Source organism: Xenopus tropicalis, chromosome 3, assembly GCF_000004195.4.
Source record: "Xenopus tropicalis strain Nigerian chromosome 3, UCB_Xtro_10.0, whole genome shotgun sequence".
NCBI classification, from domain to species: domain Eukaryota; kingdom Metazoa; phylum Chordata; class Amphibia; order Anura; family Pipidae; genus Xenopus; species Xenopus tropicalis.
In genome coordinates, this window is record NC_030679.2 from 91,975,868 (window position 1) to 92,000,749 (window position 24,882).

The 24,882-nt window shown below is 40.0% G+C and overlaps 1 protein-coding gene across 5 annotated transcripts in view; it reads right to left on the reverse strand.

Annotated features, from left to right (window-relative positions):
* The window catches only part of myo9a (myosin 9a), a 76,733-nt gene that overhangs the window by 14,488 nt on the left and 37,363 nt on the right, over nt 1–24,882 (reverse strand). For 3 of the 5 annotated variants that reach the window (XR_001924227.2, XM_002934550.5, XM_012966871.3), the window contains exons 11-32: nt 24,721–24,855; nt 24,168–24,289; nt 23,948–24,089; nt 20,446–20,638; nt 19,589–19,720; nt 16,370–16,445; nt 16,010–16,159; nt 15,189–15,228; nt 13,754–13,876; nt 13,386–13,466; nt 10,733–10,843; nt 9,794–9,916; nt 8,760–8,909; nt 8,344–8,660; nt 6,662–8,266; nt 5,887–5,968; nt 3,046–3,225; nt 2,299–2,411; nt 2,073–2,206; nt 1,192–1,403; nt 651–767; nt 356–547 (exon numbers count right to left, since the gene is read on the reverse strand). Coding sequence is in view for 4 of the 5 variants with exons in the window: in XM_002934550.5 (XP_002934596.2) it covers nt 356–547; nt 651–767; nt 1,192–1,403; nt 2,073–2,206; nt 2,299–2,411; nt 3,046–3,225; nt 5,887–5,968; nt 6,662–8,266; nt 8,344–8,660; nt 8,760–8,909; nt 9,794–9,916; nt 10,733–10,843; nt 13,386–13,466; nt 13,754–13,876; nt 15,189–15,228; nt 16,010–16,159; nt 16,370–16,445; nt 19,589–19,720; nt 20,446–20,638; nt 23,948–24,089; nt 24,168–24,289; nt 24,721–24,855 (4,530 nt within the window). In the remaining variant the exon portion in view is untranslated. The remainder of the gene's footprint in view (nt 1–355; nt 548–650; nt 768–1,191; nt 1,404–2,072; nt 2,207–2,298; nt 2,412–3,045; nt 3,226–5,886; nt 5,969–6,661; nt 8,267–8,343; nt 8,661–8,759; nt 8,910–9,793; nt 9,917–10,732; nt 10,844–13,385; nt 13,467–13,753; nt 13,877–15,188; nt 15,229–16,009; nt 16,160–16,369; nt 16,446–19,588; nt 19,721–20,445; nt 20,639–23,947; nt 24,090–24,167; nt 24,290–24,720; nt 24,856–24,882) is intronic. The other 2 variants (XM_031899125.1, XM_012966872.3) reach the window with 2 other exon arrangements.

A 24,882-nucleotide genomic window follows, 5' to 3' on the forward strand; every position in this document is an offset into this window, starting at 1 on the left:
AGGCGGGGTCACTTTGCAACTCTGCACCAGGCCTCTCTGAAGATTTTTTTGCAGGGGGGGCCAGCGCAGAGTAGTTACTCCACTGATTATACCCCCATAAAAGGTGATCCTTTACCTTTTTTTAATAAAACATATTAAAAAAGGTGCTTCTTTCTTATGTGCAATAGTACAAAATAATTCACTGATACATAAGGGCTGTCACTGCTTTGCTTCTCTGTACCCCCAAAAAATAACCAGATCAGTAACCTATAGTTATGACCACTAGGATCCTCTTCTACTAAACTGAAGATGGATCCCTTTTTCCTAATAGGTATCCTTTCCACTTTAAACAATCACATTTAGCAAAGCTTTTTACCTTTCCTGGAGTGTAATTCAAGGGTTTGTATTCAGTGACAAACTCATCTAGGAAGACCTTGAATGTGTTTATCCAGACTCTGAGTGGAGACTCACTCCAACTCCTAGGGTGCTGCTGCTTCATTGTTTTGTCCAGGATCTGCTCAAAAAGTGCACCCAGGTCTCTGTAACGAATGCTCTTGCCTTCTTCTCCCTGCCAAAGCAACAGATAAAGGGAAGCAGAAGCAGCTAAAGACACAACACTTGACTGATCTACTTCAAGTTATGGTAGAAGAAAGTGGACTTAAACCACATACCATGAGTGAGGTTGAATAAAGGCTAAAGATATTCTGGCGGAATTCTTTCAGGGCTCTTTTAAACAGAACATCCACCAGAGAATCCTTCTTCCCATCTTCAGAGTCCAAATCACCAATCTGCATCATGAAAAAAGGGGTTTACAGCAATGAGATCAAAAGAAGGAACATAAAATGCAGTGGATACGGCAGACTAACCCCAGCATCTCCGCCATAAAGATATTATGTTAAAGATAATTCAGGAAGCTAAAAGGGACCTATATATATATATATATATATTTCATGGACTTTTCATCTTAAAAATCACAACAATCAAATACTAGTAAATAAAAGTCAGTAGAAAGTTCTGTGGTAATAACACATATGGGAGATTTTTGCCAGAGCATGTATGTCTTTCAGTTGATTACTTTTACACTAGCAAACTGACAATGAGTGTGCAATATTCTATAGCCTTCACTGCAGACTGGAATAAATGAAGTCTGGTTGTGGGAGCTGTTAGCCCTAAATCCTGCAGGAGAGTTTCAACATGTGCACTCAGACGTACCTTTTTTTGCAGAAACTCATCCATGCACTTTAGGTCACTTGCACTGCAGATGATCTGAGCATGCTCATGTTGCCACTGCACAGGTTCAAGTCCAGCACTGCTAATCTTCAGACTTCTTCTGCGCTGTACCTTTGGGGAAGGGTCCTTGTTCTCCTTTTCACGCCCTCGACTAAGATCCGGACTGTGAGGGACCAGCCATAAGCCTGAATCCACTGGGGAAGAGGTGCAAAGACTGATTGGACCAAGAGTTTATGTGTGTAACCAGGTGTAACTGGGTACAACAATGCTAAAGTAAGTTCCAGAATGTATGTGTGATCTACTCTACTTTAAAGGTAGGAGCAAATACAACAAACACAATCATACAAAGCACTGAAAAGCTCCAACAAAAGCTTAGAGACAGGGTAGGAACAATTTAGGAAGTAAAAAACAGCAGAGGTGTAATAAGAGAAACTAGAAACTACAGATACAATCAGGGAATGTGTTAAAACAATAGTATTCAAAAAAAGTGCAGCGCATACAAGATGTAACAGCGTGGTATTAATGTTAAACTATGAAACAGAATTTGCAAGGCCTCTTTTAAACCCACAACACAGCCTAACATTAAAGATAATTTGTGGAGAACACACTAACAGAGGTTCACTATACCTAAGGGCTCATGGCAAGATAAGAATATGGTTTGACTAAAAACAGGCGATTCTAGGAAAATTGGGGCAAAATGTTGTAAAGTGATAGAAGATGTGATGTAAAATCTAGGAAAGGCCCCATTGAAATGCATTAGAATTAGTGGGACCACCAACAAATGGTTTAATGGGTGGGGAAATTTAATATGCAAGACGTAAATGGAATTTTCACAGTATTGTGTATTTATCTACCATTCTCACCATCACTTGAAAGAATAGAAGACATGCAATCTTTTCCCGAGGGATCTACATCCATCTCCAGAATCTCTGACGGAGTGGTCAATTTCTCTGAAGCCTTCAACTTCCCCCAGAAGCGAATCTTCCCTTTCTGTGGTCTGAAGTGATACAAAGAGGAGGAAGTATAGCTATGACAGGCCAGACACAGGTAGGTTATGAAATGCATGAAACTCATCTTTTGAGCTTTTACCTTGTGTCAGACTCTGAAGTGTTGTGTGAGATTAGAAAACGGAACATCTCTCCCTGAGACACAGCCTTGTGCAGTCTGCTGGCCTTGTCTCCTCCCTGCACCCGCTGCAACATCTGTGGGACAGTGGAAAAGCATTTTATGAAACATCAGCATTAATTAAAATTCTACTGCTGTCAGTTACTGAGTGCATATCTTTAAAATGATCATTTTAATTTGAGCTGCCATATTTTTTTTCATATCACCATCACATGGTAAAACAGGCCTGCTTAGGCATCAGTGTTGGACTTCTCATAACAATGCAGCAAATAGCTCATAACTGTGTCTTATTGAACAATTACGTACAAATATACCTATCAAAAGCCACTGTTCTGGTGGCATCTCTAATGTGCTGCCAAGTTATACCCATTAGTGCTAAAAGGCATTTTTAGATTGTAAGCTTTGTTGAGCAACCTCTTTACCTACTGTATCTGTCAGTATTTGTATATTACTTGAATTACATGAATAACAGTAATATGTTGAGAGCCATAATAACACAGAGTCTGTTCTATTTATCCTCTGTGCAATTCTGATGATCTCTCCATCATACCAAACCACCCATTACATTGACTGGTGTATTTGTTTGTCCAAAAGAGGAAAAAGTTCTGCTAGTTCTGCCATGACTAAGCAAACTTAAAGCTTAATGGACAAGAGTTGTTCTTGAATTGCCGCTGGATAATCTAGAGAGACAGATGCCACGCCTGACTTTACCATTTCTGAGTCGCTGTGACAAGCTTGGCTCAGTCTGCCTGCCTCTTCAGCTGCGTTAGTGGGAAGGTTCAGCTCCCCTTGGTCATCTGACTCTTCCTCAGAATCTGCCCCCCCAAGAGCTCCTCTAGTCATGATATCAGAGCGAGTTCGAGCCATGCGAGCCTTCCGTCTGTGTGGGGCCTGACAAACAGAATGACATGGGACATGGGGATGGAAAAATGAAATCACAGGCACATGGCTGTACAGAAGTGAGGCAAAACCATATAACTGATAAAATAAATCTACATATGGAAAAGAGAGGTCAAATGGTACTGCAACACTCACCACCATGTTGGTGAAAAAGGATGAATGCATCAGTAAGAGACAGAAACAGACACACCACGCTCAGGTCACAAAAACAAAGGGGCAAGAGTAATATTCAGCATTCATTCACTCAAACATATATTTAGATAATGTGTAGCCAAAGTAATGAGACAGACAACCTGTAAGCACCCCTACCCAGACTAGATCAGATTACATATGCAGATGGTATTGGTAAACATACTGTAGCCCACTTTAGAATGATTCTTGTGCTGCTACCTGCTGATAACTTTGCTTTGGCGCTACAGGAGTCCTGAGCCCCCGCTTACTATGGGGGTTAACAGGGATTTCTCCCTTTTTAGGCGTGCCTCCACCCAGGGATGGTGTTGTGGAACTATAATCCACCCCCTGGGAACTTAACAGTCTCTAGTACCTCTGCCTGGGATCCACACACAGCCCCCAGTACCTTGCCCCTCCCTGGGGTAGTTGCTTACCGGCAGGTAGGTGATCCTTGTGGCAGGAAAGAGTCAGATACACACGGAGTATGATGAATTAGATGAATCAGTTTATTAGGGCAGGACCTCTCCAGGAGTGGCACAAATTATCGATACACAGCATGCAGGGCTTTATCTCCTCACTACTCATTGAGAGCTTTCTCCTGTTGGGCAACTCACGGTACTCACGCCAAGTGTCTCCTTCTAGGTGATCTCCCCGGTACTCACGCCAAAAGGCACCCCCTCTTGGGGTCCTTCCCGGTACTCACGCTAGGCAGCCTCACCACAGGCAGCCCACCCCGGTACTCACGCCTAAGCCCCCTCAGATCCAGCCTCCTGGGTTAGCGGTGACCTTGTCCACCTACCTAACCACTTATGGCCCTGCACTCCGGCTGATGTAATGCCGGGAGGTCTTAACCTCACTTCCACTCCTGGAGGGGCAATGTCCGCCCATTCTAAACTCCTGGTGTCCTACATATTACTCCTAGAGCAATCTATTATAGAACTTCTAACACTAAGCTGTACCTGGGGTACTCCTTACTGGAGCAGTCCCCAAAATGTCTGACCACAGCACATGGCTGCACCCCCTTATATGGGCCTATGCACCACCCTGGGGCCATAACCCGAACTACAGGTATACTCCCTGTTAACTATTTAGCAACCCAGTCATCCCAGTGTCCCTGTTTCCCAGCACCACCCTGTGGCCTGTCCTAGGGGTTCCTGTCCTAAGGGCCCATTTTTGGTAAACCCCTACATTACTATAAAATACCTTTTACAGGGCCTAAAGAAGAACCCGTTTAGAGGTTGGAGAGCTTACTATCTGACTATCTATATAAGGTACAACCTTTAAGGCAATACCAAGTCAGTATTGAAGCACCAATTTTTTCACCAACTTCTGGGGCACGCTGGCGTGTGCTTTAACGCGCATGTGAAGGTGGGGGGGGGGGGTTGCGGGGCAGTTCACAATGCGATAGATCATTGCCCCCACCGCGTTATGACAAGCGGCAGGGGCAATCACTAAAGTGAGCGGGCTAGGGGTAGGCAGGAGAGGCTGCCTGGCGCCCCCCCAATCGTTGTGCCCTAGGCAGCTGCCTCTTCTGCCTACCCCTAGTTCTGGCCCTGCACGCTGGCACTGTCACTGCAATTGTTCAGTAAATAAGAAGGCTTTTAAGTCAGAAATGCAGCAACTATGATTAATAGCAAGCTCCATGCAACTCAGTAAATATCAAACTCAGAAGTACGTTTTTGCATAATGAAAGAAAACGACGCAGTACAGGTACTAAAGCAATTTTCTGATATACAGTCATTACAGCCATTTGTTGAAAACCAATGTCTACATCATATCAAAATTACATTTTAAAATGAACATCATAAATAAACCTTCATGGAACATAAACATGAATTTGTCCTGTCAGTTGTCGAGATCTCAAGAAAGAAACTTGGGACAATTTACCACGGGGGAAAAACATGGCATTCACAGCTCATAGCACAGTCATCAGGCTGCAGAGAATGTTAGAGAAATCAAGGTGTCACCAGCAGAATGGAAATAAGATCAGAAAGGCAAAGGAGGACCAAGTCAAATAGATGTGCAAGGGGACACAAATCAAAAGATGAGTGTTTCAGTTTCATGACCAATTATGTATGTGTGTGGTGGGGTATGCCTTCAGAGTGTCCTTTCAGTATTACTGATGTACTCTTCTGTTACATGTATGTGACAGTGTGTGTGCATGTTTGTTTGTGTGCATACGTTACACTCCTGTGCGTGACAACTGGTACTGTCACTTTTGGAACTTTAAGTGTAAGAAAACTGTAATTTTTGTTATGGTGCTATATTACTGCTTACTACTTTATTCTTTACACAGGTTAGATGGCAGGATTCTTTGGGCAAACCTTGATCATTTACCACAGAATGCCTGGAAATCCAATGAACCTTACGGGCAATAAAGGCTGTTTGGTTTAATCCAGCTACAGCTCACAGTACATTATAGTCACTCCTCTGCAGTCTAGATGCAAAGGCAATAAGATATCCTAGTCAGCCAATACTCACTTCTGTCACTGCTGATGGCTCTGTTGCATCCAGTCGTTTTATAGGATCACGAGCACACCGCTGAGGAGGGGAGGAGCCAATTCTGAAAAGAACAACAGACACAGAGTCAGTGGCAGAATACTGACATATGATAGAAAAGCTGTAAACAGAAAAGTCTGATATAATGGCACTCTGTGTACCATTGCCTATATGTCTGTGTCTATTAGATAAGGCATTACAAATTATTTTTTAATTTATATTTCATAATGGTTATATCTTTCGGACTGTTTTCTTTCTTCTTGCTCCTTCTAGCTCTTGTGTATTATAACAATATTTCATTTCATTTGTGAGTGTGGCAATCCAAGGTGACATCTAATATCCTCATATTTTACTAATATTACAATATTTCTCATATGTGGGGTACATTATTTTTAATAATAATCAAGAGCCTTGAATATGCTGTAAATTATATTCTTAGAATCATTGCTTAGTGATATCATTTCTATCACATGACTCATTAAAACTTGTGCATTATAAAAACACAATGTACCCCCCTGTTGTAAAATATGAAGATACTAGAAGCCTGGTGCCTTTGTTTGGTCATTAAATTCCTCCTTAATCGAATACTACACTCCTCTATACTATTTACCCACACATACATAAAGAGAGGGAGATAGTGACACATACACACACACACAAAGACAGTAAGAGACACACAAACCCAATATTAATCATATTAACAAGTATGGAAACAACTACAGTATATAAAAAGTGATAGTGTAAATAATTTACTCACTCTGGGTTACTAATATTTCCTTTAGGGTTAAAAAATATGGTGGAATTCCCTGTGGTGTGCAACCAAGGTCGCTTTCCTGTATCTCTTGCCTCCCCCACAGGGTCCCTACATGGGGGGTCCTGCCCTCCTACAGTTTTGCTTATTGGACGGTCATTTTGTGAAACTTGTGGGTCACATTTTCCTCCAATGCTCAGTCCCTTTATCTCCACAGTGGGCTTAGTTGGGGGACTTTTCTGTTGAGAACTCTGAATAAGCAAAGACTGTGGCCTATCTGATATTCTTTTAGAGGTCCCCAATGGAATTTTCTCTGGTTCCTGTGTCTCCTGAATCCTACGTTGCCGCTCAAGTTCTTGTTTTTCCTGGCGAATCTGCTCCATCATTTGCCGCTCCTTCTCCTGTTGAAGCTGTTTTTGCTGTTGTTCCTTCTCCTCATTCAGCTTTTGAAGCCGCTGCAAGACAGATTCAGTAGGGATCTCCCCAGTTTCAGTGAGCTTCTGGGTCCGCACAGTTTCCTGTTGTGGGAGATAGAATGTAGGGAGGCTGCTTGACAGCAGCGGCTCCCGCGTGTGTGTCCTATTAAAAACAGGAAGAGAGCTTTTAGCAGGGGCACTCTCTGATATCTCAAACCCTTGAGGCTTCTGTCTCCAGCTAGATTGTGAAATATCAACAGCTATAGATGCAGCAGATGGTGTGTGGTGGAAAGAAGCATTTTCTTCTGTTACATTGGAAATTATGGGTCCATTGGATGAGACATTCACTGGTCTTGAAGATACTTGGGTATGATTGGTAAAGTAAGAGTTTACAGAATCATGATTAGGGGATCCTGGTAAAAACTTGGAGTGTGGAACAGAATGGGTAGGACTCAAGGATCCACAAGTAGGAAGCTTTTCTGGAGTGTAGTGATGCTCATTACTAAGGTGACTTCCGTGATCATTACTGGGAGTGCATTGTGGTTCAAGTGTGGCAGAGTACGGAGGTTCTATCCTAGACAAAATTGATGGATCATAAGTCTTTGAGGCTGCCATATCACAAATGGGGAAATCTTGGCATGCCTCAGTGGCATTGCTTGCTAGTGTGTCAGTTGGAGAGCTGGGAATTATTTCAGAGGCTGATGGATGTGTAGGAGGATCTTTAGGAGACTGTAAATTTTCCTCCGGGTTTATAAGTTCCAAACTAAAAACAGAACTGTCACTCTCTGGAGTGTCAACAAGCTTATCCAGAACCTCTCCTGACCAGCGCCGCTCCTCTGAAGGAGAGATTCCTCCACTGCGCACTTTTAGTAACTCAAGACTGAACTGAGCTTGCTCTAGCTCCCGCAAGCGCCGGCTTTCTCTCTTTGCTCGGAAAACCGTTCGCTGATTTGGATTCTCAAGAGATTTTGGCCTTTCCCTTATGTGAACTTCAACTGGTATCGTGTTGAGATCTGCTGAACAAGAGGAATCTAACAGTTGCTGCCCAGGAAGTTCAAAAGAAGCAGAATCCTGCAAATGTGTGCAATTCATGTCTGGAGTGTGAGCAGTAAGTCTGATGGGTTCAGAACCCTTGTCTCCTTGGGAAAGTTCATGGACAAAACTGTTTGATTTTTGATCCATAAGTGAATGAAATCTATTGGGAAAAAATAAAAACTGTTGTTAGGCATCTTCTAGTTCTATATTTTATTATATTACTGCAATTTGAATTACCTGCATCTGGCTAAATAACCTCGAGATGCTGCTTGCAGGACAATAATACACTTCAGCTTTCTCTGATACAAGCTCTTCTGATAAGATGCTCTCCACCAAGATTGGATGGAGACAGCAGCCCTCTGCTTCTTCAGGTTATGTTCTCGCCAGCAGTTTTGTATAACAAGTACCGAGTTCTTTGTCTTTAGAAACCTGAGCCGTGTCCTTCGACATCTCCACCATGACTGAATAATACAAGCTGCCTCACAAGGAATAAGTGTGTGTGGAACCGGGGGTTCCTCACCAATCCATCGCCTCTTGTAATGTCTCCAACATCTCTGTAGAATGAGGCATGACAACATTAAAACACATTATTAAAGAATGAATTATAAAAGATTATTGTTTTGTTGCAATAGATCTTTATTAAGTGGGAATACCTGGATAGTAATTACTGCATCCCTGAAGAGTAGGAACCTTTTACGTTGGAGTCTTGCTCTTATCCAACGCTGCAGCAAAATGATTCGCTGAAGTACTGTTTGGTGCAACATTTCCATCAGACACTGGCGTTCTTGCTCTTTTAAGAACACCTGAAAAAATTATATATTTTACTCACTGTGTCACTCAGAAAGAAGAATACCTCACCTCCAGAAGAAGAGTTATATTTAAATCGGACAAATCAAATAAGCTCCAACAAGACACAGAAAAGGAAACAACCTTCCAAAAACTCAACAGCACAAAAATTAAGGGTGCACCAAGACTAAGGGGCAGATTTCCTTAAACTCTAACATTTCTGATTTTTGTTTTTTAAGTTTTAAAGTTGCGAAAATTCTGCATTTTTCTGAATTCTGAACCCGAAACCCTAAAGTTTCGGAGCAAAAGAAGGATCCTCCAGGGAAGGGGCATCTGCCATTGACTTCTGTATGGTCTCTGCAAGTTTTAGCTGGCAAATTGTCAGATTCACATTTTTAGCCATTTTGATGCAAAGTTGTGACTTTTTTTCCGTGCTAAAAAATCCAAATCAGGAAAAAACAAAATCAGACAGTAAGTATATAGCCCCCTAAGATTAGGTTTGTGATCTGGTGAAATTTCGAGATTTTTGCTGGACTGAATTTTTAGAGAACCATGACAGCAAACAAAATGACTTTGACTTTTGTTTTTATATAACTTTCCTGAAGAACAATCTTTTTGCTTGCAGAGAGAGAATTATTTGGGAAACCTGCATTCACACTGTTATATGGAAATGAAAGTTTAATTTTGTTATCTGTAAAAACTTTTGCTGAGAATTCACTGGTGACAAAATCCAAATGTTTATGCATTCAGTGCATCCCAAATGAAAATATTCACTTATGGCTGGCAAATGTATACAGCTAGGAGTTTAAAAAAAAAAAAAAAAACACACACTATTAGTCTAGCTGAAAGCAAGCAGACTTTTGCAGTTCCATCACAACAGTACTATAACCTGTCACCTTACCATGGTTCTCCCCACTTGGTACTGATCGGGGCTATGGCCTATTCTCCAGAAGAATTCCTTGATACTTTGATGGACAGGGGAAATGTCTTTAGGCAGCAACACTGAAAACTGTGTTACGAAGTCCTGTAAAAGAAAGCAAAATGAATTATTACTTTGCACATGAACAACCTTACTGATCTCCATTAACATTCAGGACCTTTTGACTAAAGTTATATAAGGGATATTTCTGCCAGCAGAAACTCCTCAGTTGCCTTAAACAGCTCTCAATGTGAACATTTTTTTCACTCCAAAAATGCATTTACATGGTTTTTGGGTAAAAAGGTACTTATACCTCCACAAGGTTCCTATAAAAGTAATTGTGTGACATTAGCCTTAACAGAAAAGATATATAGTAAACACTGCTAATTAGCTCCTTACCCAAGACACAAAGGGGCAGATTTATCAAAATGAGAGTTTAGTGCATAAAACACATAAAAACTCTATCCACGCCTATAGGATTTTTAGAACCGTATTAATTAAATGGTGAGTTCTAACTTTTACCCATTGATAAATACACTTCTAGAAATCCCAAAGGGGAAAAGGGAATAGAGAGTGGGGAATTTTACTGTGGTGAATACTAATTTTACACTTTGATAAATCTGCCCCTAAGAGTTATTTTTGGGTAAATATCTGACCCTCGATGCTAAAACTTACCACTTGTCTTTCCAAGTTAAGCCCTAACTAATCCTGCCTGGGTTTCAAAGTATAAGTAGCCCTGATTTCTGTTTCTTATCCTCATATAAACTGTCTGCAGTTTAAATCTGCTTGATATTAATATTTTTCTTTTCGACAAAGAGTATAATCAGTGAAATAGCATCTGTATAGAATGACATCTGTTGGATACATTGCAAAAAATGATGGCAAATATTTATAAGGCAAGTAAATGCCCCACCATCTTACCTGGAATGGGTATTTGCAGCTGTAGCCAGACTGGCGTATTCTGACAGTTTCCAGCATTCCTGTGTAACGCAGCTGTCTAAGTACCAAAGCATCATCAAAACGCATTGGTACCTAGAAATAAAAAAATTATATTGAAGACAATCAAGTCTGACAAGAAATCATTTCTAGACTTAGAATATGATTTACACAAGGCAATTAATTTTGCCTAATTTATACAGGTATGGGGTCTACTATCCAGAATGCTTGGGACCTGGGGTTTTCTAGATAAGGGATCTTTCCATAATTTGGATCACCATACCTTAAGTCTATTTAAAAAACATTTAAACATTAAATAAACCCAACAGAATTACTTTGCCTCTAGAATGGATTTATGCAGCTTAGTTACCATCAAGTACAAGGTATTGTTTTTTTTTTTTTATTGCAGTGAAAAAGGAAATCTATTTGGTTAAGACACAAAGGTACCTTTAAATGTGGAAGGAACAGATGCAAGGCCTGTGGAATCATAAATGTGTCTAGGACCTTTGTTTGTATTTTTTCGGGACAGGTTTTTGACATCCCACAATACTTTAATTGTCAGTCAAAAGGGATAATTTATTTAGAGATATGTGATTGTGGGGCCCAATATGTCGGTAAGACTATTAGAAGGGCTGGTACCAGGTTTTTGGAACACCTGTCGGCTGTGGAAAGACATGATTCCAAATCGGCGATTGCTAAGCACATGGGAGAGAAACATGGCGAAGGTGGCCGTGTGACCTTCCAAATGATAGATAAACCAAGGGCTAACATTAGGAGAGGCAATTTGTATAGTAGGCTATTGGAGAGAGAAGTCTATTGGATCTACTGTTTGAAAACATCAGAACAGTATGGGGGTCTTAACCGTGAATGGGAGACATAATGTTATTGTAGATAATGAATGAATAACCGGGATGCAGCGATACTTTTTGTGCGCTATGTGTTATGCAACATATGCTATATGCCTATACACTATTGGGTCAAGTGCGACATTGGCTTACTAATACTTTACCCCACCCTCCCTTTTTACAGTGTACTGCAATAATGTAATTTTGTGATTATCATAAGCTATATATATGGTCTTATTGTACTATTATTATACATATTTACCTATTTATTGCAACTATCTCTTTATATATATATTTTTTCATCTATTTCTTTTTTGTCATTTGATTTCTTGGAATGGACTCTGTTTGGATATGGAGTAAAAGCCACTAAAAGTGTTATTCTTTTTTTTTTTAGTGGTGGATAATACAAAGCTGCTTTTTTCTGTTCTCGTGTTGGTAGAAACATGAACATTTGTGGTCTGGAACACACTTGGGGCAAGAATAGCAAGAAATATGTCATTTACCAGAATAGGTGCAAATTTGTGTTAACTTAATTGAACGAAAGCAACCAATCAGCAATAAGAATATTGGATGCAAACATTTGATTGGCTGCTAAAGGTACCAGAACAGGTTTTCATTTTCTGAAGTCACGCAGACTTGCGTGCAGGAGGAAACTTTGTGCAACTTCAGATTACTGAAGCGATTCGGAGCGGTTTGTCGCCCACGATAGTAGAGCTCTATCGCAGGTGACACAACTGCTCCATGGGTTCTTACCCTAAAGGATTCAACTGCCTGAACTGATAGTGCCTCTATAGGCTAAGAGCACTACTGGTACCGAATTTTAGTGAGTGGGTAAACAGGCAAAACTGCTTATACTGCCTCCCAGTATTTGGGAGTATTTTGGGAGGGTGACTTAAAGCTTTTCTCTGCCAGCTAAAATACACTGTGGAAAAACTAACCCTTGAGCCTCAATTAGCTTTTACATTAAAGGATATATAGACATATACACACAGTATGTGCTTGTAAATAATAGTATATTGATTCTAGGACCAATATCCCCAGATCCTAAATACAGAGGCAGAAGTAGTGGTACCCAAAATACATTAAAAAAAGTGAGAGACATTGGGTAGTGGCACCACAAATACATTATATACAGTGAGAAGCAGTGGGACCTTTAGCCCCAAATACATTATATACAGTGATTATATATAATGAAAGGCGATGATTCATGACACCCCAGACCCCCTAACCCTTCCAAAAAGTAGGTTTTCTAAAGGCTGGAGAAGATTTTTAACATTGTAGAGATCAAATAAATTCAAAAAATTGTTTGCAAGTCTCATGCCCCACCTAGTGGTAGATATGAGAATAGCACTCACAAGGAAAACCTACTTTGTTTTTATGCATATTGGGTCCTATTGACAGTACATTGAGCAGGAGAAACAATTGCTTGTCTGAAACCAGTTCTATGTTCAGTCATGACAGAATCCCTTTAACTATTACAGTGGGTTCCACATTATATTACACACTGGTGATACCACAACATTTCTTTTGTTCAAGTTTTGACTACTGATGTTAACTTGTGTGTTATGCAGTGGTTTATTGGAGCAGTTACTTAATTCAGAATCACTGTACTGTGCTTTAAACAAAAGTGATAATGTTCATTATTTTATATTATGTGCATGCATACCAATATTTCTGAAGGCAGCAGAGAAAAATATTGTGGTGGGGTTCCCTAGTATGGAGGTTACAACTGAGCAAAAAGGCGCCCATGTTACCTCACCTGTTTGGCATTACTGCCTATTGTGTTCTCTTACCTTCTCTGCATTGGATCGGATACATTTTACAAAGTAAGGTTCTGCTTGCCCGAGAGTTTCCATTAGTTTGTTGAGGGAAGTCTGAAAACAAAAAACATAAAAAAAGATGTAAAAATACAATTAAAACAGTCTCAAATGAGTTGCTATTATTTTATGGCAATTGCTGCATGGATGTACAGCTAAAAATGTAATGTGTGTTCAGGCAAAATCTGCAGTTTTAGGCAATTTGCAACACCGCAATGTTTTTATTTTTTTGTTTGTTTTCCTGTACAAAAAATTGCCAAGACAGGGTTGAACAGTTAAAAGAGAAAAAAAACAGATACCAAGATGATATGCTTGGAGGACGAGGTTGGCAGGAAAGTACTGACCTGAAACTGTGCACTAATACTAGGAGGCTTCTTTTTCTTGTGGTGGTGCAATAAAGATTTGGTAATGCGATCGTGTAGGGTAAGGTTGGAGAGATGCTTCAGGGACTTCACATCCAGCAGATGCTAAGATAAAAAAAAGAACAATATCACAAAGAAGTTGTGTCTGTCTAATGCAAACACAGTATTTTTTTTAGGTCAGTCACTGCACATTTACTAAGAATCATGCTAGTCTACATGCTGGCCATCGCTTAATTCAGCAGTGCACAAAGAGCCCATTTCATAAAACACAATGGGAAACAGATGGTGGATCCTCCTGAAGTACTGACTGAATGAGCGCTGCTGAACTGACCCATGTTACAGTACCAAAGCCCCGCAATAATTACAAGAATGGCATTCTGGGTTCCTTCTGAAGTGATACTGATACAATCCTTATCACTTAAAGGGACCAATCAGTGTCATTTAAAAAAAAAAAAAAAAAGATATACTCAGATAACTCTGTTTATTGTGGTGTTCTGAGTACATCAGAATGTTTACTGTTCTAAAAATATATCTCCTTTGAGGCTGTTGTGGCCCGGGGTAAATTGTAAGTGCCTCCTAAAATAACTGACCCTAGTGTTATAGGGAACTTAGATTGTAATCTCCATTGGGACTGATGTAAATGATGTAAGATATGTGGAAATTAATGCAGAATATGTTGGCACTAAACAGAAATTAATAATAATATGCTTTTGGCTTCTCTGGGGTGAGGCCATCCTGCACAGTCAATGGTCTTAACATTTCATAACTTTGTTAAAAGCCAAAAGAGCCAAAAAGGGAAAAAAATTATTTGCTTCAGCAAAATATTACATTTCCCCTGTGAGTTCTTATCAACATTGCAACTTGGAGCCAATACTCATTTACTCGCATTGGGAAATGTACTGTACCCTGTGCCACCGGAACAAAAATGAGAGAAAAATAGAGAGAATGCCACACATAATGCATTAAACAGAAACACCAAGCCCTTAATATGTTCAAGACTAAGGTTGTACAGGATGTAAATGCCCTAAAGAAGGCTTTGTATTAATAAAAAACAAAATATATATATATACAAACCTTTTTGAGGATTGTGCATATCCTATAGCGCATGTGTAAGTTTTATAATAAGTTCCAGGAAGCTTAGTATAGCACATGCCAGAATGCTTGATGTGGAAGCATCACATGGTTAGCATGTGCTTTTTGTAGCTGGCTGGAAATAGGTGTCTATTCTATACATAGCCAAGTACTATATATGATCCTTTCAACAAACAATAAAACCCCCTTCTAGCCAGCTATAAGTAACCCCTACTGACATAAGCCTAAGGGCTTACTAAAAAGACACCTATATACTCAGTAAGCAAAGCCATACAATACCCACCCCCGCCAAAAAAAAAATAACATAATATATCTGTTGACTCACCTTTGGTAGAGCAGGTTTGTTTTTTGTGCTCTTGTTTCTCCTAAAATGAAACATGTTTATTTTTACAATTCATTTTAGACAATGCTGCAAGCCCATCCCTAAATATATTGAAATAAATATTAAAATGGTTCTGCCCCTGACTTGGTTAATACTTCAACTTCTAAAGCATACCATAACTAACTAAAGGTGTTAAATCCTCTTTTAATGTCTCATTTGCTAAAGCCAATGGTCACATTTTGTCCCAAATCAACAGACCACTGGCTTGTATGTGGGCTCAAATATTTCATTTTCATCAAAACACTCACACGAACAAGTTATATCAGGCATTCTGGAAAATCTCTTTAGCTGATAATAGCATTGTCTGGTGTATGCAGCAAGTCTATTAGGACTGTCAAGTTATCTGGGCACTGAAAGGATAATTAGAACCTAGGGGGGAGATTTATTAAGACACGAATGCAAAGAGGGTTCATTCTGCGTTTTTTTTTTCACGCTTGCAAGACTTTTTTTGTATGCTTGCGCGACTTTTTCATACGCTTGCGCGGAAAATTCGGAAAGGTTCTGCCACTGTTTACAATCGTTCGGTACGAACATTTCGTGACTTTCGGATCGCCAATATGATATTATCGTGACTAATATGATTTTTTCGTAAGCATTTTCGTGATATTTGCGATCTTCAGAAATTATCGTATCCAATCTGAATTTTTCCCATTCGGGATTCGAACTCGTGTTTTAATGAATCGGCCCCTAGGTGTAATCTTTGATGGCATGGTTATCAGGCTGAACTGCCAGATGCCCCCTCCCCAAAATTCCACTTTTCTCACATGAGGATTCCATGGGCCCTCTCCAGCAATTTGCTGTCAGTGCTGTTGTTCTGGTTGGAGCTGGAGGAACTTATGAAGATACCACCACCCTCCAGGTAAGAATTAGATGATGAGAGACGGTTTTGCCTTCGTGAAGTCCAGCTCATTTCTCTGAAATAATTAATCAGTTCAAATGAGGCAGCTGGAAGTTTAATAGAGTAAGGATAGCTGAAGGAGAGAATAGCATGAAGACTGGACTGGCAGATACAGGTAAAATGAGTATATATACTTGGCAACTTAAACAATTAAGAATACAAGATTCAGAAATTTATTGAAGAAGGCAAAGAAATTAAAGATGCTGCTGTGATTGCCGCTACTCACTTAGGGCTTCTATCCTGGATAGTATTTGCTCCCTGCAGGTCAGAAAGGGGAGTGCGAGGAGTCCGACGAGGAATATCTGTAGAGAAGGATCATGTGATTATATGGCAACAGGTTGCTTGAAGGAGTCTCTTCACTCCTGCCCTGAATATTCAAAGTGTCAAGCTCTGTGTCCCAGGGATGGATGTGCAACTGAGTCTCCACTCCCTGTGTTAAACTAAATCTTGTATATCTGTGTGCAGAATGCACAAAGTACAACTTCCCATCTATACTAGAGAAAGTTGTGTTTATGCATTATTGTGATAAAGTGTCTCTGCATATGTTAATACGTTTAAATTGTTGTGTCCCTCCCTTATTTGAACCTTATTTCAATGTTTTAACGTGTAAGTATGAATATGTTCATATGTTGTTACTAGTCAGTGTGGCTCTGCACTAGAAAATGTATTTTATTGTTAGAGATTATTCAGTGTATGTGAAACGGTTCAGGTGCTCAGCTCTGAATTCTTCACACTTTTCCTGCAGACTCAAAATTGCGTTAGCAATACAAGAACATAGAGGAAGAAGAGGGAGATAAAGAGAGCAAGATAAAGTAAAGAGAGAAGCAGAAAGACAGCATGGGCATCAGGCAACATTCCATGGCAACACGGGGAGATGGCAGGAGAAATACCCACATATGTGACGCATGCTTTCCTATCAAATGTAGGCCAAGGTATGGGCAAGGCAAAGAGAGGGGGGGCATGCTAAGAACAGAGTTAAGAGCAAACAGAGCAAGTGAAATACACACTAAACTAGTCTAGCCTAACTAGTTGTTATTTTATTCTCCAGTGCCCCATAAGACTTCTGGCTCTCTCTCACCTACGTAGGGTTGCCAACTTTTATAGAAAAAAATACTGGCCTTCCTATATTTTTATGTTTTTTTCCCTATTACTAATAATGGCCAGGCCGGGTGGCAATCCTTTACCTAGACTGGGCTGGTTATTTGCTCTGTCTGTTCTATAAGATGGGGAGCAAGAGAACCTGTTAAAAACGACCATCTTGTCTCTCTAGGTTTAGACTATATACAACACACAGCATTTCTGCCTTCAGTGTTAGCTCGCTACCTAAGGCCCAGTATGCACTAATACAATAAACTTTCATTTGTGCACTTATACCATAAACTTTAATTTGTCTACATTTTCAATATTTCAGTATATCTACACATTTCTACCCCCAAATCAGAGAAACTTTTATTATAAGTGTGTATTAAATATATATATATATATATATATATATATATATATATACACATACAGAGGGAGAGGCACACATGCAACTTCATTGGCATGCATAAGGAATGTTTTATGGAACTCTATTTAAGACAGAACTGGGATTCCATTACTGTGTTTAAGCACAGCAAGAGTAAAATTTACATGTAAAGTTTAGATGGACAGGTTGGCAAGAAGATTCTAGGGAAATCTTGCATGTGTTAAAAGATATGTGAAGTCATAGTGTTGCTACCCTGTTTGCACTCATGTACAAAGACTTCTGTAAGTATATGTATTGTAAGACAGGAAATTTCTTGAACAATGTGTAAATATATGTTTAAGCTGCACACTACTATTAACAGAATACTCCCAGTTAGGCAAAAAAAACAGCAAGTTTACAGTATATGTGTGATATGGGACAGAGGCACAACTGGTTCCACTTGTTCAACAGGGTCGATACATGCATCAGCTCAGCACAGGGAACAAACCTATATTAAAGGGATATTGTTGTTAGAATTCAAAGTGTTTCAGTTTGCCTGAAGTGATTACTTTTGCTCCCTTGTTATAGGTATCGTTGCCAATGCTAAAGTAATTGAGGGTTCAAAATCTGCACCGCATAGATTTTGTGTATGTGTATTGCACAGATATATTCTAAAGTCAGAGGGACTGAAAAAAGGTAATAAAAAAGTCAGGGCCATATGAAAGCTGAAAAAAGAAGAAGAGAATGGAAAAAACTATATAAAAAAATATAAAGACCAACTGCAAAGTTGCTAGAAACAGGACATTCTAAAACATACTAAAAGTTAACGTAAAATTGTGCGGTGATGGATTCTGGGACTTGAAATTCTGGAGAAACAGTGCAACAGCCACTGTGGGAAACAGAGACTTCAAGTCCCAGAATCCATCACTTCACAATACAACCAGTGAAGGAAGAGTTGTATGATTCTGTAAGACAAATAGTTAAAAAGGGGCATATATTATCTCTTTAATGGAGTGATATCATTTAAAAGGATATCCTTAATATGTGCATATTTGCACAAATGAAAAGGAAAAACAAGTTAAAAAACTATATTTCATGTTCTACTAATTTGCATTTAGATATGACAGGAGCCTGATGTATTGCATGCCTTAGCTCTGGGTAAGCATAAAAGCCTAAATAAATTAAATTCCTAAATAAAATGCAATTTTGGAAAATCTAGTGGATAGTTCCTTGTGTGCACTAGACATTCCTTCTCTATATATTTGCATTGCCTGGTCTATATGCTTATTATATTGATCTTTGTAAATTCTTAAAATAGGTGTAAGTAGTTAGTTACAAACATTCTGAAAAAGAGGTGTTTATGTACAGTGAGAAAGAATTGTTTGAGCCAGAGGTAATGTTTTTTGGTAGAAGCCTTTGTTATTGGTTATGTGCATCCAGTAGACCATCAGGGCAATGTACAGTTCTGGAGTTAGGGTTGCAAGGGTAGGAGCCTGACTATTCTAATCCAGTTATAATATATATATATATAATTATGTATTTTATATACATTTTTTACAGCCTAGAACACTGGGCTGCATAAGCATCTACAACTAACTGATGTGAAACAAAGCACAAAATTAGAATAGGATCTGGGCCTTCAGCAGCATTTAAATTGTGACAGAGACCTATTAAATAAGTAAATGCAAATGGAAAAAAATAGAGGAAAAAAACAGCAATAGAATTACCATTAATAACATGACCTCTAACCCTGGCTTGTACATTGCCCTGCATATATCTACATATTGCAAGATGTTTTTTTGCATGAAATCTTGTGTTGTTTGCAGTTAAATGAATTTTGGACAGAAGCACACTTGTACGTAGCTTTATGAGAGTGTAAGATGAGGGATGGAAGACTATGAAAGAAGATGCTTAAAAAATTGCAGAGGATTTGGAGATAGTAAGCTGTGTGTGCATGTAAATATGCAGTTGCAGAGGATTGTGGGATGGCAGCCTTACTGTATTGGTCGGTCTGACACCTTTGCAGGATCTGTAAGCTCCTTTGGTGGACGGGGTGCTGCAGAAAGCTAAAGCTAGAAATGCCTTTGTGAGCTGAGCCGGGGGGCCCCGGTGTACAGAGGGGGCCCGAGCCTTGAGAGCAAACACACAGGAAGAGAAGACAGAGACAGATTAACCAGAGAGAGTGCAGAGTAACCATCTCCCAGCAGAAATAGAGAAAGAATACCCCAGTGATGCGCCTACCATTACTATCAACAAGAGATAAGCATTACAGACTCCTATTTTAAAAACAGTTGAAATACCACTGGGATAAAGACCAGCTACATTTTTAACTGGGGGTTCTGAATCAGGAGAGTTACAGTGTTTGCTTATATGTGTTCCCCCATCAGTACTGAACCCAATGCAATCATCCTCTGTGTAATAATTCCATGTAAATAAACCCATGGCTTATAAGCTTAGTTAAGATGCTTAGACAGAAGCACAGATTTTCTCCTATTTTAATTTCAGCCAGAGGTGGCCCAGATCAATCCTTCTTGGCCTATCCTGTGGAGATCAAGTGCAATACCTATAGCTCATCAACAGAACTAAATCAAATGTACTTTTGCTAACATACACTTAGAAACACCCCAACATACCATAAAGCAAAACTTTTCTGTATTACCAATATCTCACTTAAATTGGTACACATCCCTTTTTCCCACATTTCTAGACACAATATATTCTCTTTGTGATTCTTCAATCATAACCATTCACCTGTTCTCTTCTTCGAGGTCATACCTTTACTTTAGCCAAATACCAACACACTTAATCATTTCTTATTAATGAAGTTCCAGTATATGCTAAAGCAGCATACTCACCAGTCTTTTTGCTGCTGCTCTTCCCACTCTGCTTAAATGCCTCCACGGCTCGGAAGAAGGCTCTCAGCAGAGCCCAGCGGAAGGCACCCACAGGACTAATAGAGATCATCCCTCTGATAAAAGCATTTCTGCTGCTGCGCAGCAAGGCTACAATGTCAGGGCGCATGTGATCTGTGTTCTTTTCTCGGAAATCCTACAGTCATGGAGAATAATGGGTGTGAAAACCACATTTTCTTAAACCGATAAATCTTTTCCCCTTTCTAATTTATGTTGCATTATTATATGGTTTACTTTAAAGCACCCAGCTGCAGAACCCTCCTTGAATCCTCTACATCTGTTTATTTCTTTTCTATGCATGTTTCTGTACATAATTCACCTTAAAGGAGACATATTGGATAAATGGGAAAACCCCTAATTTTTTAGGGAATTATGAATAATATACGGTGCTGGTTTCACTTTGTGCTAAATCAGTGCTGTCCAACTTCTGTTGTACCGAGGGCCGGAATTTTTCCGACCTACGTGGTGGAGGGCCGATAATGGAAGCCAGTTTTGACCACTCCCCTTTTTGAAACCGCACCCACTTGAAACCACACCCATGTTATCACATGACCATACTCATGTTAATGGTTGTAGTACAGCAAAAACCTGCCATACTCTGCCTGCCCTACCCTGCCTTTGTGTGTGCCATACTCTGCCTTCCCTACCCTGCCTGTGTGTGCCATACTCTTTTTTAGGTGTGCCAGTTTCTGTCTCTTATTGTGTCCTTAACACTATACTTTACATTACGAATTTCGAAATACTGTGCACCCTAAAATTTTGTGTAGTGCGAGGTTTTCCTATATTTATTATACTCTGCCTTCCCTACCCTGCCTGTGTGCGCCCTACTCTGCCTTCCCTACCCTGCCTGCGTGTGCCATACTCTGCCTTCCCTACCCTGCCTGTGTGCGCCATACTCTGCCTTCCCTACCCTGCCTGCATGTGCCATACTTTCACTGTGTGTGCCATTCTGGGCTGGTTTGTGCCAAACTTGGCCTGTGTGTGCCATACTCTGCTTGCCCTACTCTGCCTGTGTGTGCCATACTCTGCCTTCCCTACCCTGCCTGTGCGTGCCATACTCTGCTTGCCCTATGCTGCCTGTGTGTATGGCACACACAGGCAGCCTACAGTGACACAATGCTGGCACTGCTCCTACAGTCTGCACAATAACTATATATTAAAAAACTTTTTAATTGCAGTACCACCTCAGTATATGTTCTTTTTGTAGTATGCAGGGATTATTTGTGGGTTTCTACTGATCCTGAGGTGTGAACAGGGGAACAATGGGGGTGATTACAGCCTGAGCCTGAGGTGTGAACAGGGGAACAATGGGGGTGATTACAGCCTGAGCCTGAGGTGTGATCACTGCAGGGGGTGAACAATGCAGAGATTAAAAGGTGTGAACAGTACAGGGGATTACATATTTAAACAATACAGCCTGATTACAGCCTGAATCTGAGGTGTGAACCATGCAGGGGGGGGCAGTTAATCACAGTACTGATACCATTTAAAGCTTACACAAGAGTAAGCCATCAAAGCAGCCAGACAGGTGGGGGGCCACACAGAGGGGGGTCGCAGGCCGCCAGTTGGACAGCACTGTGCTACATTAATTTAATCTAATTAGATTAATCTAATTAATCTAATTAATCTGTAAAAATTGCCCCTTTATTGAAGCCCCCTATAGATCCTATCACTTCTCCGTCCAGTGTGAAATGAAGAGTGGGCGTGTCCTAACGGTCCCTGCCAGAAGCACAGTAGGAGGGGGATAACCAATCACAGCTCTGCACTCACACAAGCAAAGACAGGCTTCAGTTCCCTATCAGGTCAGCCTAGCTGCTGATTGGTTCCTATCCTACAGTGCAGTGTACAGAGGGCCGCAGGCACCCCAGCTCATCCAGAGAATTCAGCCAGCAGGAAGTGGAACAGATGGGCGGGACTACTGGGGTTTTTGTGGAATTTCTCAGTAAATCAGTCAGAAACACAACTTTTTAAGCACAATCCTTCTATATCTAGAGGAGTATAATTCACTGGTACATTCTTAATTTTTATAGGATATGTCTCCTTTAACATGCAGATAGTAATATTCTAGGAACATTTGCAATACCTCTTCATTTTTTATTTTTTTTAATTATTTAGCTCTTTGTTCCACAGTAAACTGAACCCTAGCAACCAGGCAGTGATGTGAATAAGAGACTGTGAGATGAAGATGGAGAAGCCTTAATAGAAAGATTATTAATTAATAGGAAAAATAAAACTATAGCATGACAGAGCAACAGATTTGGGCTGCTGAGCTCAGTGACCCCACTGGAAAAGGACTGTTGCACAGAGCAGTGTTGTGTACCTGGGAAGGGCTATTTCACTTGAAAAGCTGTGCAGACCTTAACATGTGAATAAACTACTGCACTCGGGCTTAGAGGTACCGTGCACAAGACTATGGACTGTATATATGGCCTTACATGACCCTGTTTTGGCCCTTAAGCCAGGGCTATATAACAGGTTGATACCTAGGTTAAAATTCTCTGTATAGGACCAAATAGGGGTTCCCTTCTAGGTTAACATATGAAAAATTTAGTATTCAATATTTTTGTTTTGAGCCTACAGAATTTGAGATGAGTCAGGGGTAAAATCATGCACTGTATATACACTGCCGTTATGTAAGCAGTTTGTATTTCTATTTACAAACCATATATTTATTCTCATTTACTATCGCTAAAATGGGAGAGATGCCAAACACTGAAGAAGATCTCCCACACATTTTTATATTATATTTGCAATTGATGGAATCGACTGATACCTTTTTTTTGCAGCAGCAGTAGTCTTATTTTGTTTAAAAAAGGCTTTTTTTATCCTAGGTGTGTTGAGAGCTATAACTGACATTTGACCATTTGGCCTGCAGTTTTATTGCAGCTATTTCAGCTACTTCCTTGTCTATTGCGAACCACCCCTTTCCTTTTCTGAGCTCTCCTTCACTCTTTGACTGTAAAAATAGTCAAAGAAGTGCTTACTGCTTATGTCTGATTGATATCCATTGGAGCAGAAGAAGCAATAATGCATGCAGAGTAGATGCCTCTTTGATCATCTTCACAGTCAAAAGAAGGAGAGCTCAAAAAAAGAAAAGGGGGTGGAGAAACATGCTAGGAAGTAGCTGAAAAAGCTGCAGTCAAACTGCTTGAATTTAGAAATACGTAAGACCGAATACAGGGAGTGTGGTATGCTATTCTGGGGGCTGTTTAGAGTCTTTTTATTGGATTTTAAAATAAAAGGTTTACTTATCCTTTAAGTACTTTGTATGTAAGTTTTACATGTTACTGGTTATACAAAATTGGGTACAACCAAATCTAAGCATATATGGCTATCTTTATTGTGAACTCACAGTCCTTTGCTACAGACTACTCCTGGCAGATGATAAGTTTGGTCTTATATGTAAAACAAAGGTGCGATACCTGCATCCTCACAAAGTACTCACCTTGACCCCATATTTAACTTTGCCAGCATAATGATGAATTATAAAGGCTGGTTCCATGACTGCTGGGAATTCAATGTAAGGGTTGCGTTCGTTGTGACGCTTAAATTTCTCCAGAAGGGTCTGGTGAGTGGCCTGAGGAAAGCTGTAGAGAAAAAAAGACCATTAAGCAAAGTGAAGGCAAAACTAGCAATAGAGATGGATAAAATGTGTCACTACTCACTTGCTCTCCTCATCTAGAAGTTGGAGGAGACCAGTTGGTTTCTTGCTGATCAAATTAATGCAGCCACCATTATCAGAGTAGGTAATATTGCTCCAGCTAATCCCTTCTGAGCGATACAGCTCCTGTACAAAGTAAGACAAAATCAACCATAGCACCAACATTCTTCATTAATGAAAAACATAGTTAAGCAACATTGGCAAGAGAATGATTAGTCCACAAGACAGAAGACTAAATATGTACACTTAGGGGCATATTTATCAAAGTGTGAAATTAGAGCTCACCACAAAAAAATCCTCCCACTCTCTGTTCATTCGTTTGGGATTTTTAGAAGGGTATTTATCAATGGGTAAAAGTTAGAGTTTACCATTTAATAAATATGCTTTTACAAATCCAACAGGAATGAATAGAAAGTAGGGTGATTTTTTCTGTAGTCAGCTCTAATTTCACTCTTTGATAAATCTGCCCCTTAGTCATTTAGTACACAGTGTCACTATGATCTTGGAAGTTCACAAGCACACTGATGCAGCCCCACGCAATTGCACACTTTCCTTACCTGCTCCAGCTGAAAAAGGTGTTGGTTGAAGTAATGCTGTAGTCGCTCGTTTGCATAGTTGATACAGAATTGTTCAAAGCTGTTAGTTCCATAATCTTCAAAGCCGAAGATATCCAGAACCCCTATAGAGAGAGTCTGGGACAATGCACAATATCATTACTG